The following is a 14,562-nucleotide window of genomic DNA, read 5'->3' as shown; positions in this document are numbered from 1 at the left end:
GAAAAGGAAAGTAAGAAAGAAAAGAGGAAAAACATATCAAAATTAAAAAATGCAAAATCAAATTTAATAAATGCTTAGACATCAGCATGTGTCATGTTAACTTTATTGTTACTATTAATACACATTTCACACTTTTATAAATAAATTATATTACTTTTTCTCACTTGGCAGAAATTCTCAAGAATGCATTTGATTGCTGGGAGATAACAGTAACTAAATTACCTACATGCAAATAATAATAAATAAGGCAAAGTTTTTAAAAATAATTTTCAAAATTATTTTTAAATAGCAAATAAAAAGATTACTGGATGTGGGATGTATTTTAATATGTTAGGTATGATATGGAGATCATGCTGATAAATGTACCCTGATCCTTAAGAGTCTTGCATTTGCCCTGGGAGCTCCAGAGAAATCCTGTCCCTTGCCCTTCAAAACACTGTGTGAATTAGAGAGGAGTAAGATTTGTTAAATGTATATAAATACTGAACTCTGTTCTTGAACAAGCCACTATTGAGAGAGTTTTTGATGGAGAGCATCTGGCTTAAGGCTGTTATTAGAGCAACACCTGAGAATTCCTTCCACCCTTAGGAATTACGAATGCCAAACAATAAAAGAGCTGAGCCTCGACCAGACCCCCCTAGGGCTAGCTTAATGATTTATCAGAGTCCTTTCTAGGGTAATGAATAGCAGGAACAGCCCAGGTTCACACTTGATGGAGAGTCCTCCAACTTCTTGCCAAAGGTGGTATAGCTGATGATAGAGCATCTCCAGCAGGGAGCACCATTGAGACACCAGAAACTGCTCAGCAGTAATCAACACAGAGCAGAAAGTCTCCAGGCTTCAACTAAGGGAGAATCTCTAGAAACCGGGAAAGATGAGGACCTACTAGGCCTAGCATGGGTCATCGTGGACTGTTGTTTGGAGAGAGCAGATGTAGCTTAGTTGCCCACGTGGAGTGCATTATAGGTGCCCCCTACCCCACATGCTCTCTGAGGGGGTGCACCACCAATTCAAGGAAAGGGACAGGTGAAGACAACAGCCCTGTGAAGTCCAGGACAGAAAGTTGAATCATTATACTAAATCACTATCAAAAAAAGAGAAGTGGGATGGGTATTTATGTTCACTAGGGCCTGATGGATAAAGGAAGCTCAGAGTCTTGCTACATTTTTACACTTTTCCCTTTTTATACTCAAAATTCACTTATGCATTCTACTGATCACAGAGTAGACAGTCAACATACACCTGTTGTCTAATGTTTGATGTGTGAGTCACAGCATTCTCACCCTGGCTTTATACAATTGTCTCCCCTGCAAGGCCTTTTGATGGTTTTATAGGACCCAGCAATAGCGTCTCCTAAATTCATCTCCCAATATTTACTTATGAAAACAGCCCCAAATGGTAGATGATATGGTCTGGCTCTGTGTTGCCACCTAAATCTCATGTCAAATTGTAATCCCCACGTGTCGAAGGAGAGACCTGGTGAGAGGTGATTGGATCATAGGGGCAGTTTCCCCCATGCTTTCCTTGTGATAGGTGAGTCAGTTCTCACAAGAACTGATCAAAGGCTAGTTTGGTTTTTTTCCTTAATGAAACAATTTGTATACACACACACATAATTCACAGGACAGTCAAATATCTGTCCTATGACAGATATTTGGCCCCCACCCTTTGCTCTTCCACCCCCAACTCATGCCCATTACCTACCATTATGCTAAGAGCAGCAAAATGGCCCAAGAAAAGGGGAAGGCATGGCTACTTAACAATGGGCAAGTTACTAAACCCCTAAGCCCTAAAATATGCTCAGGGATAATAATATCTCTTTCATAGAATTGTTAGGTTGATTTACTGAGATCATTCATACTGTAACCGAATGGAAATGCAATAAATAGTAATAATGGCTATTACTATTATTAGAAGGCAGGACTATTAGTCAAAAATCTTCAAAGCGTAACTCTAACATTTGTGATATTAGATACATCAGTGTATTTTCCAACTTTTTTGGCCTAATCCTCTGTTGGGACAAAAACTGGGATTGAAGAAAGGAAGGAAGGAAAGGCAGAGACAGAGACAGAGAGAAGAAAGAAAAAAGGAAAGAAAGAAGAAAAAAAATAAAAGAAAAAAGAGAAAGAAAGAAAGAAAAAAGAAAGAAAGGAAGGATGGAAGGAAGGAAGGAGAAAAAATGAAAAATAGATCCACTTTTGATGTGGGACCTTTTCTTTATTTTATTCATTAAAGAGCAAATCATCATTTAACAAAATGACAAAAACAATAAGCAACCCCATGAGAGTGTGTATCAGTTAAATCTTGTCTTGGAGACCCATTGAGGCAAAGGGATTATGGCTTAGATTCTGCTTCTGTGAAACATACGCGAGGAAAAAAGAGGTGAGAAATCATGAAAAGAAAACAGCAGGACCCAATAGACCCACAGAGTTCATGCATTCTCAAGACCCGAAAAGAGGGTGTGATACAAATAATGGACAAAATTAGAAAAAACAAAAGCAAGGTAATATATAACCTAGAATTCTTCTTTAAGCTTTGTTCTTTGTCTCTTTGCTCTCCAGGTTAACTGGTTTGACAAAAAAAAAAAAAAAAAAAAAAAAAAAAAAAAAAAAAAAAAAAAAACTCCTTAAGTGAAGTCTACATTAATGTTTTCATTATCCTGTTTCAGTAGATTATTTTTACAGTAGTAAACATTCACCTGGGATTGGGTTTAAATTGTAAAGACAAATGCTCCCTTCTTTTCTTGAGTTTCAATACAATCTACTCATCCCATTAAAATGTGGTGGAAACTCTCCTTTTAATCAAAAGTAAGTTGATTAATAAGCCATTTCTTCCAGAGCACTGATGTTCTGAAGAGTTAAGACTGCCTTTCATTAAAAGTAGAAAGTACAGGAGTGAAAAAGTTCGCTTTGTTTTTAAAACAAAAAGTGAAAGAGAAATAACCCAAATCAAGGAAGTCCCCACTTCCTCCTGCATAGCCTTCTTAAGCATGCGTGTTCTTATTCTGCTTTTTCCTGCTACTTCCCAGTTGCTATTTCATATCTAGCCAAACAGGGAGACTGAATTTCCTTGAATTTTTATGAATCTGCTTGTAAGTTTGCTTTAATTTCATGATCAAAGAGCAGCACCGTAGTGACCATCTCTTAGTAGCTGGCAATATTTTAGCCAAAGTTTCCCTTACAGCTTCCCATAAATGATGGGCTTCAAGGAAGGTTGTACATGCAGAATCAGTGTACAAAACAAACATTACTTCCATCTGAGGAACTCATGAGCCAAAAAAAAAAGAAAGAAAAAGTGTTTTTAAAAAAGCTGACCTAGGACCTCAGAGTGAGAAAAGGAAGTATGAAAATTAATTCTCATTGGAGCAGTTTCCTATCTATTTGAGGAGCCAAACCTAATACACCCAATACAATTAGAGAACCATAAAGGGCAAACATATTAAAAGAGCTTAATTTTGTAGTGTGGCCTGCAGGCTTCCAGAAAAAGGGGGAGATCAGTGAGCTAGCAGCAGAGAAGTCTCCCTGGAAAAGGTGAGATTTGACATTCCTCTGTTCTATCTCAGGGGTCTTAGCCAGGCACATTAGTGTTGGGCATGTAGAGCAGATGGCTACTTGTTTCTTGTCTAAAATGTTAGACATTCAGGTTATAAAAAAGAAAATGTATCAGAGTTTATAACTATTTCTAACCTTCTATGCTAACAATTTTAACCATACTTCTTTTAAAGCCTAATACCTGTAATCCCAGCACTTTGGGAGGCCAATGCGGGTGGATCATGAGGTCAGGAGTTCAAGACCAGCCTGGCCAAGATGGTGAAACCCCATCTCTACTGAAAATACAAAAATTAGCCAGGTGTGGTAGCATGTACCTGTAATCTCAGTTACTCAGGAAGCTGAGGCAGGAGAATTGCTTGAACCTGGGGGGCAGAGGTTGCAGTGAGCTGAGATCGTGCCACTGTACTCTAGCCTGGGGGACAGAGCAAGACTCCGTCTCAAAAAAAAAAAAAAAAAAAGGCCTAATAGATAAAACACTGACAATGCTTCTCAATAATGATCATTAATATTACTCAAATTTTATTAGTGCTCTCTCCTTTATCTACTTGCAAGTTGACTTTTAAAAATGCAGTTGGTTTTCCCTGGCCACCTCATGCTTCTAGACCTCACAGTCTCCACCTAGCCACCGCCTTCAGCGAGTACTGAAGGGGCAGACTCATTCATTGCACCACTGCCTGAACAAAAACTGTTTTCTAAAATAAAAATATATGAAAAGAGAGTGTATGCCCCAGCATTTAAAGAATTATAACTACTTTTGCATTCTCTAAGCTGCTTCTCCCTTCTACTAGCAGGAATAATTGCAATGCTCATACTGCGAAAACATAGGTTTACCATTTTTAGATGGTATCACTATGTGCTCTGTCATCTTTGTTGCATTTCCTGTTTCATCTTCCTGCCCAGGAACTTATGTACTGAGGTTTGGCTTCACAGGAGATATACTCACATATATATAGTGTTTGACATATATTTTTAAAATAACATGATTATGCCTTCAAAACTAAATATGAAAATATACTTGTGGACTACAAGTTATAGTTGGGAGCTTCAACTCTTAACTTTTTTTTCTTAGCCAAAAAAACTTTTCTTAAATATATGTGTTTGAAAGACCACTGAATTTATTTCAATAATAACTAAAAATTACCTTAATCTGTATTTGGAAATAAGCACAAATTGAAATGCAATTCAGATGGATGAACTGAAATTCAAAGTTCTCTTAACCAGAGACTTACTCAACAAATTACAGTTAACTGAATAATTGCTAGATTCCTGTTTATCATGTAATTTGTGTCCAACTTACTGGAATAGAGAACAAATTGTAGAATGACAAAGATTAAGTAATTCTTTTTCTTTTTTTTTGAGACAGAGTCTCGCTCTGTCGCCCAAGTTGGAGTGCAGTAGCACAATCTCAACTCACTGCAAGCTCCGCCTCCCAGGTTCACACCATTCTCCTGCCTCAGCCTCCCGAGTAGCTGCAACTACAGGCGCCCGCCACCTCGCCGGGCTAGTTTTTTGTACTTTTTAGCAGAGACGGGGTTTCACCGTGTTAGCCGGGATGATCTCAATCTCCTGACCTCGTGATCCACCTGTCTCGGCCTCCCAAAGTGCTGGGATTACAGGCATGAGCCACCACGCCCGGCCTGATTAAGGAATTCTTATGTAGTACATGGGGAAAACATGTTGATTAACTTCATAGTAAACAGTGTCAGAGTGTCACGATTATTTCTACCCACAAGGCTGGCCTGGTGATCTGTTCACTATCTTGGTAGTATGAGTCACCTGCTCCTTCTTTTAGGTCAAAGGCTCTCAAACATGCACATAACTTGGAATCACGTGGTGAGCTGTGAAATATACTGATGCCTGAGTTTCAACCCCAGATTTTCATATGATAACCTGGAGTGAAGCCTGGGAGCTGAGACTTAAAACATCCCAGGTGATTTTAACGTGCAGCCAGGCTGAGAACCACTGCTTTAGAGTGATTCTCTTTACCCTCTGTAAAGAGAGGGTAAAGGCTTTACAGTGATTTCTCTTTACAAAGCTGTATCTGCACTTTGATGGTCTCTATTCTAACAGACAGTAGTAGATAAGAGGCTTTCTAGTGAAGGTAAAGACTGTCTCTGTTTCAAAGCATTCTGGAAAATGTGTTATACTTAAAAGTATGCCTGGCTCCCATACCTTACTCTTGCTTTCATCTTCCTCCTCTATTCATTCATTAAGCATTTATCATGTGTAACATACTGTGCAATTTCAGATTCCTGACCATCCACCAGATTCTGACCATGCCTCACACCCCTCTTTAAAATATGTAAAGTTTTCAGGACAATATCAGTTTCTACTTCTGGAACTCAACCCTTGCCCTGGTTTTTTGCCTGTCCTGTGAATCTATATTTCTAATTATATCTTAATTTTGAAAACATTTATATTTTAAGGAATAAACAGGTAACATCTTTTTTGAAAAAGGATTTTGTATGGATATAGGATTAATTAGTGTTTGGTCAGCATCATGTATAGAAATATGGTGACCTTACACTAAATAAGCACTCTAATACTTAAAACAAGATCTAGAAATTTGCAACCACCAAAAAAGGAATCATGCCTTTCCTTTGTCATGGAAAACAAAGATGACCTTCTACCCTTGAACTTAGTTTAGTAGGAGGCCATATATTCCAATTAAAGGGGCCAAATCTGTATATCAGAATGTGTTTAGAGAGGTACATGGATGACTGGAAAATCTACTTGGGATCAAATACTATGCCCTTAACATCTGATACTAACAAATATTACCCCCAAATTAATACATGAACCTAGATTGTGCTGCACTTTTTTTTTTTTTTAGGAAAATGAATGGCATTCTATGATAAGCTTATGAGTATTTCCATCATGTAAATACTGATAATGTGAATTTAAATATAATTGGAGTTGTTCATTAAAATTTTCGTGATACTTTTGTTCTTTTTAATAATGATTATAGTTATGTTTTTACACAAGTGCTATATACCCAGGATAGAAAACTTAAAAAACCGCAAAAAGTACAAAAAAAGAATTATTTGTAGTAATATATCCACTCAAGTCAAACGCGATTCCCATTTTGGTGTGAGTCCTTCGTAGATAAGAGAGAGATGGAGAGACATACATACACACACAAGCACACACACACACATATCCAAAAATATAGAAGTTATATAAAACAGGTTAATAATGTATAGCAAAATTTAATATCTAGCTACTTCTAAAAAATTTTGTGTCAATTTTTCAGTCTTCAAAGCTACACCTAGACCTGTTCCTGTATTATTGAAAAATAATAACAAGATAAACCTGACTAGCTATACAAATGCTCTGAGGGTTGAGATAACATGCAAACGTAGCCTCACATATCAATGTGTGAAAGCTGGACAGACCACACAGCTCAGAAAAGGAAGTACACTCTGCATAGCTAACTTGCACATTCACTATCAAAGCTGCATCATCTTCGGGGTCATTGTGTGCCAGGCACATCAACTCTTTTCAATAAAAATGGTAAGTAATAGATTTTATAACTCTCTCTGGTCTCCTGGCAAATGTGCTACTCTTCTCTGCATAGAACAGAAAGGGTTGAGGGTGCTTCACAGTCAGGTCCTCCGAGCCTTTGGGATTTTGCTTGGCCACTTGTTCCTTGTGCTGATGAAGCTGCTGAGTCTTGTTCATGCCAGTTGAGAGACATGGCTTCGAGAGTTCCCTTTTTTTGATTCCAGCCTTCAGAATAGGGGAAGAGCACTGTCTTGCAGAAAGAAAACATGCATTCTTTGTCCTTGCCTCTTAGGATAGCTTGGTGCCAGCCCCAATAATTTAGTCAAGCTTCCTGTTATGAGCAGTTTGGATCCCAGGAAAGGACTCCAGTGGTGAATGTTGGGAAATATTGCTGATGGTGATTGCCATTTTGATAACACAGTAGATTTTACAAATGGACCTCTTTTGTTTGAAAAAGCTTTTTTTTTTTTTTTTTTTTTTAATTAAGAGACACAAAGCCCGGTCTTAACCTAAAGGACAGATTGTGTTCCCAAAATTAATGAGAAGTCATTATTTGGAGCACACTTAAAATGGTGAGTGAGTTCCCAGTGCTACTTTAACCCAAAACATAGCTGAACTATAGCAGTAATATTCTCCTTCATAATTTTCCATTATTTCTTTGAAAAAAAAAAAAAAAAAGGAGGGCTCCCAAAATATATGTGGTGTTCATATGTTCCCAGAATATAGAAGAGAGTCAATTTTCTCTTTGTCTACTATTCCCCAGCCCCCAGAAGACTGGAAATTTGTTATCCCTTCTCTCGTTACGGAGAGGATACCCTCCTTTTGTTAGCCCCCAGTGAGAAGATAGGAGTTGAGAGGATGACTCCTGTGCTTGCTCAATTGGAGATTGTGCATTGCAGACATTGGAACAGGGAGAATAAAGGGATCATTCAATGATGTGTGTTGATGTTACTGTGTATTGTCTGGAAGCACCTTGAGTTAGGATAGGGAAAGAGTAGAGGTGAGAGAGCGTAATCTTGCCATGGGGGAGAGAGGAAGAAGGAAGAGCCATAGGGTGCAAGTCGCTGAGTCTTGAGAAGGGGAGTAAACGGTGGAGGAAATGTTAGCGCATGACCCTGCCTGCGGCAACGCCTGTAGAAGACAGTCTCTGGCTCAGGTGGGAGTGAGACTTATAAATCCCTCTGTGTTTCCAAATTGGGTCTTTAGTTCCGGGATTCCTAGAAAGCAGCTTGACCTTGGCCGGGCGCGGTGGCTCACGCCTGTAATGCCAGCACTTTGGAGTCCGAGGCGGGCGGATCACGAAGTCAGGAGATTGAGACCATCCTAGCTAACACGGTGAAACCCCGCCTCTACTAAAAATCCAAAAAATTAGCCGGCGTGGTGGTGGGCGCCTGTAGTCCCAGCCACTTGGGAGGCTGAGGCAGGAGAATGGCGTGAACCCGAGAGGTAGAGCTTGCGGTGAGCCGAAACTGCGCCACTGAGCTCTAGCCTGGACCACAGAGCAAGACTCCGTCTCAAAAAATAAATAAATAAAAGAAAATAAAAGAAAATAAAAAAGAAAAGAAAAGGAAACAGCTTGACCTTAAACGAGAGTGCTGTGATTTATAAAGTGCTATTTGGATTTTCTTCAGTGAAACAAGATAACAGCAGGAAAAAGGGAAGTTTAACTGGATAGCATGTATTTGGTATGATATATGAGTAATGATTTTTTTAAAGATTATTGTTTCCTTATAATAAAAGTAACATGGCTGGGTGTGGTGGCTCACACCTGTAATCCCAGCACTTTGGGAGGCCGAATCAGGCAGATCACCTGAGGTCAGGAGTTTGAGACCTGCCTGACCAAGATGATGAAACCCCGTCTCTACTAAAAATACAAAATTAGCTGGGCATAGTGGCCCATGTCTGTAATCCCAGCTACTTGGGAGGCTAAGCAGGAGAATCGCTTGAACCTGGGAGATGGAGGTTGCAGTGGGCCCAGATCGTGCCATTGCACTCTAGCCTGGGCAACAAGAGCAAAATTCCATCTCAAAAAGAAAAAAAAAAGTAGCACATACTTCTCAAAAAAGTATCTTAGAAATATAGATAAACTTCTTAGAAATATGATAATGGTCAGGCACCGTGGCTTATGCCTGTAATCCCAATTCTTTGGGAGGTCAAAATGGGAGGATTAGTTGAGGAGTTCAAGACCAGCCTGGGCAACAAAGCAAGATGTCATCTCTATAAAAAATTAAGTAAATAAATAAATAAATAAACCAGCCAGGCCTAGTGGTGCATGCCTGTGGTCCCACCTACTAGGGAGGCTGAGGCAGGAGGATTATTTGAGTTCAGGAGTTCAAGGCGGCAGTGATGAATGATCATGTCACCACACTCCAACCCGGGCAACCCTGTATAGACAGAAAGAGAGAGAGAGAGAGAGGAAGGAAGGAAGGAAGGAAGGAAGGAAGGAAGGAAGGAAGGGAGGGAGGGAGGGAGGGAGGAAGGAAGGGAGGGAAACAATAAGCATGTTCTATAATTTTATCACCTAAGGGACAATCACCAGGTTAGTACAGATCCTTCGAGAATGTCATCATTTTAAATACACATCTTATAAATGTAATTTTATAAGTGTTATTATATGTTATGAACCATTTCTTCACATTTTATTTAAAATATCTTTAATAATATGGGAGTTACAATGTAATTTTTAAAGATAAATCATTTTTAATAACTGTGTAGTAGTCCACAATTTGTTTTAATCAGTTCCATAGAGTTGGACATTTCAGTTGTCTCTTTCTTTCCTTACAGTAATATAGACAAGACTATCACAAGCATTTTTTATATATTTTGTCTGATTATTTTGCATTGACAGAACATTAGCATAGTAACCAGGTGAAAACCTACATATATTTAAAACTTCTAACACAAGTTACCTTGTTGTTAAGCAGCGTACTTTAAGTTTCTTACTATATAATGGCATAGTAAGTGAATTTCCCAGTGCAATTACGGCATATACATGCCTATCTTTGTATAGTCATGCCTATTTTTGTAGCATGTAAAGATTATACTTCAAAATTAAGTTACTTCCCCTTAATTCCTTTCTCCCTAACATTGCTGCTGACATTCTGCAACAAGTAGCAGAAAGCCATGTAGCATATTAAAGAAAGGAAAAACTCCATTTTTTTCTCCTTGGAAGAGATCAGATACAGTCAACAGGCCATATCCCCGGCTTCTTGTTGATTGGTTGTGCTTACTAGTTGTTTTCCATAAGTCACTTAAGCCTTGGGATTGTTTCCTCATCCTATGATGGTGATGATGTGATGATGATGGTGATGATGATGATGATGGTGATGATGATGATGATGATGATAGCTATCCCACAGCATTGTTGTGGAGAGTAAGACTGCAATTATAAAGCACCTGTGACAGTACAGGCACATGCCAAACACTGGATAGATGTTGGATTCTTGTATTTCAGCCCCAAATAAATAGTTTCCAAAGTAAGCATAGAAAATCCTAGTGAATGCAGGAGGAGAGTGATACTGGCAGTTAGCATTGCTAAGCCCTGACATACACTATCTCATTAAATTCCTCTAACAATTCCTGCAAATAGTTATTCCTATTCTCCCGATTTTCTAGTTGAATAAACTGAGTCTTGTAGAGAGTAAGTAATTTTCTCACAACCACACAGCTACTGAATATGGTTGGGCCTGGAATTTCATCACAATTCTATCTGTTCTCACAGCCTGAGCTCCTCTACATTTTGTTACATCTCCGAAAAAGTAGATACCTAGGAAGACAAGCCGGTAGTCAAAGAAAAGCCCAGGACTGGCCTTTAGGGGTGTGTGGGGCCCATCCTCAAGCTGGTGACCGTGTCTGGGAGGCTTGAGGATCAGCTGTCATGGCTGCTTCTGCTATGGTCACTATGAGTTTTCCTACTTTCAGAATGCTCACTTTATTGAAATATTGTAGAGGCCACTGGGATGAGAAACTGAAGGAATGCCTGGTTTTGTGGTTCTTCATCCCAGGATCCATAAAGGGGGGGTTTAATGACTACATCACTCCCTTCCCCACCCCAAGCTCATCTGCTGTGTCACCACTGTGACCCATCCCCACCTCCCTGACTTCCTGAACTGTCCAAGAAGGGATCAAGCCAAAAGGGGACAAGTGGTTATAAGGAAATTCACCTTTTATTGCCCTTTCCCTGTAATTTATTGGTAAGGAAACTTTGGAAATGTGTGGGGATGAAGCACAAAGGCACTTGGTGTTTTATGAAGATAAGACACATTAGATATGAAGATTGATGGGCATCAGACCCACGACACTGGGCTCATCTTCCGACCTAGCAAGGGATACTGGGTTCCAGCTCAGCCTTCCCATTTCTCCCTGTGGCATCTTGACCCTATCTCTTCAGCTCTCTTTCAAGAGGCTCAGTAAAGGTACAGAGTTGGCTTAGGTGTTCCCCTACGTCCTTATTCATAGTGTGATTCTAGATTTTAGAAGTGGGAGAAGAGGCAATAGACTTCTACTTTATCTGCCCCTGTGGAAATTGACTTAATCTATAGCCTTAGACCAGCTCCCTTTACAGGTCTAAAATGAAAACGATAGAATGACACTTGTTTACTTGGCAAGTATTTTTAGGTACATTTTAAATTGTAGAATTTTCTGGAAGAAATGGAGAAATAGATGTTTTATTCATGTACAATTTTTTTTTGTATTTTATGCATAAAACTTAGGTCAGAAAAAAATAAAGTAAAAATTGTGTTTGGGGTTTTTGGTCTGTTTTGCTCCTTTCATCCAGTTTTCAAGCTACACTAGGAGCTCCTGAAAAGACTATGGTCAAATCGCACTGTCACTCATTCATTTAACAAAGGTTATTTGAGCTCCTATTTCAAGTCTGCACTCTGCTAGTCATGGGAATGCAGCGTGAACAACACATGGTGTCCAGGCTCCCCACGGCTTACACTTAGGGTAGTGGTTCTCAAACTTTAGCAATAATGAGAATCACCTGGAGGGTGAGGGATGGGGCCTGGAAATGTGCATTTCTTTTATTTATTTATTTATTTTTGAGACAGTTTTGCTCTCGTTGCCCAGGCTGGAGTGCAACGGCGCAATCTTGGGTCACTGCAGCCTCTACTATCTGAAGGGACATGCATCCTCTCCAGATAGCCTTGATCCTGGCTTGGGCCTTAAATATTGGCTTTGTTCCTGTTCTCCCTCAAAAGTGTAACCCAAATTTGACTACATCCAAGTTAGAGAGTAAGTACAGAGTTTCTGAGGGGAGCAGGTCCTAAGATGTGAAAATAAATAACCTACTCAGCTGCGATGGAAGACCCAACTGAGAACTGGTGTTCCAGGGAAATCTGAGAATATGGAAACTGAGTTAGAAGGTTCTCTGTGAGGGCTGGAGTTCCAATCCACTTCCTTCAATTAGAGAGGTGATTTTTTTTTCTCTTAGGTAAGCCGTGGAGGCTAATCATAGTCCTGAGTGATAGACTAATATCACTCCACACACTCCCCTGTCGCCATCCCTGGCCTGCTTATATCCTCCCCTTGTGCAAAAGAGGACACCTACCTTCTGCAACAAGATCTATCCCATTGTGTTAAAAAAAAAATCCTGTACTATGACAAGTTAGTTTTAAGCCAAGGATAAGAGGCTCAAATTCTAGCTGGTATCTTGCGCTCATATAACATATCAGTGCATCTAGGAGGAGATGTGAGCCACTTCTTAGAGCATGTGTTAGGATACACTAAACTCATGGCACCCTTGCTCTTGCAGTGAGTAGGCATGGGGTTCCAGTTCTTGATTTGGCAATTTCAATATCACTTCCCCAATTCTAGGACTCCATTCCATCCGCCCTTTCTTTTCTTTCATGTCTTTCTCTTTTTAAAATATTTATGAAACATATAATACAACAAATGTTCACATACTCACCACCTACAATTAATGTATATTACCATTCTGGCATCTATTTTAAAACTAAAGAAGAGAAAATTAAAGTCCCTTTCTGCCCTTTTCCAGTTCTATGTCCTTCCTTCCCACAGCAGAGAAACAACTATTTTAAAAGTGCCTTTCAGAATAACCTTCCCAGCCATGGTTTTATGCTTATATCTTATCTGTGTGTATCCATAAAATATATAATATCCCCAAACATATAGTATTGTTTTGCCCAGATTATTTTTATGATTTATGCTATTTGCCTTCTTTCACTCTACATTGGGTTTTTTTCAAGAATATCCCTTTGGACACATTCAGTCTATTGAATTGCTGTGTAATTCTATTGTAATTTACTCATCTATTCTCCAACATTTGATTTGTTGCCATTATTTTCAATTTCAAACAGTGGTAGATGAACATCCCTTGGCATAGAGGGTATGAGAACCTTCAAGTTTATCTAACATTAGCAACTTGCTCTTTAAGGTCATTGTAATGATTTACCTCCCACCAGCCTTGTACAAAAGTTGCCATTTCTCTACATCATTCCTAAAACGTGACATTGTCATATTTATTGATAGAGTTTTGACCATTTGTTACATGTAAAATTGTACTTCATTATTGTTTAATTTTAATTTTTCTGATTATAACTGAGATGAAACATGTTTTTACAAGTTTAATGGCCATTCCAGCAAACTCTTCTGTAAATTATCTCTCATGTGTTTCATTCATTTTTTACAGATTATTTTTTTCATGTTGATTTAGATGAATTTCTTATATATTCTAGGCATTAATCCTATCAATTACAAGCATTGCAAATTTTGTTCTCCCAGTCTATGGCTTCTTTTTAACTTTACTTTTGGTGTCTCTTTTTTATACAGAAGTTTTAAATTTTAATGTTGTCAAATTTTAAAATGAGTCTTTATCATTTCTGTTTTTGATGTCCTTTTAAGGAAATTAATCCCTATCCCTTAAATATTAAAGTCATTTTTCTAATTTTTCCTTGAAGTGCTCGTGTTTTTAAGACTCTATTTTTATGTTTAAGTCTTTAATCATAAGGATACCATTTATATTTGTGATGCAAGACAGGCATCTAATATTAGCTGATATGGATAACCAGTGGTTGCAGTATTATTTATGTTAGCTTGTTCTTTTCCCACATCACTTTCTAATGCATCCTCTGCCACATGTCCATTTCCCGTCTTTGTGGGACTCTGCTTCCGGGCTTCCAACTCTGTTACAGGGATCAATATAGTTCATAAAATTCCATGTTTATCATTGTTTCTTCTTCTTCTTCTTTTTTTTTTTTTGTTGTTGTTGTTGTTGAGACAGAGTCTTTCCCTGTTGCCCAGACTGGAGTGCAGTAGCACGATCTCAGCTCACTGCAACCTCTGCCTCCTGGGTTCAAGTGGTTCTCCTACTTCAGCCTCCCTAGTAGCTGGGATTACAGGCACGCACCACAACACTTGGCTAATTTTTATATTTTTAGTAGAAATGGGGTTTCCCCACGTTGGCCAGGCTTGTCTCGAACTCCTGACCTCAAGTGATCCACCTGCCTTGGCCTCCCAAAGTGCTGGGAGTACAAGCATGAGCCAC

General features: G+C 38.9%; 1 protein-coding gene across 1 annotated transcript in view; it reads left to right on the top strand.

Annotated features, from left to right (window-relative positions):
• The first annotated feature begins 6,930 nt into the window (after positions 1-6,930).
• FYB1 (FYN binding protein 1) overlaps positions 6,931-14,562 on the top strand; it is a 171,538-nt gene continuing 163,906 nt past the window's right edge. The window contains exon 1 of the mRNA XM_033179428.1: positions 6,931-7,064. Within this exon, the coding sequence (XP_033035319.1) occupies positions 7,062-7,064 (3 nt within the window). The 5' untranslated portion in view covers positions 6,931-7,061. The remainder of the gene's footprint in view (positions 7,065-14,562) is intronic.

This window comes from Trachypithecus francoisi, unplaced genomic scaffold (assembly GCF_009764315.1).
Source record: "Trachypithecus francoisi isolate TF-2019V2 unplaced genomic scaffold, Tfra_2.0 Lachesis_group2, whole genome shotgun sequence".
Lineage (NCBI taxonomy): Eukaryota > Metazoa > Chordata > Mammalia > Primates > Cercopithecidae > Trachypithecus > Trachypithecus francoisi.
Note: the sequence above shows the minus strand (reverse complement) of the source record. Positions and strands in the feature narration are given on the sequence as shown.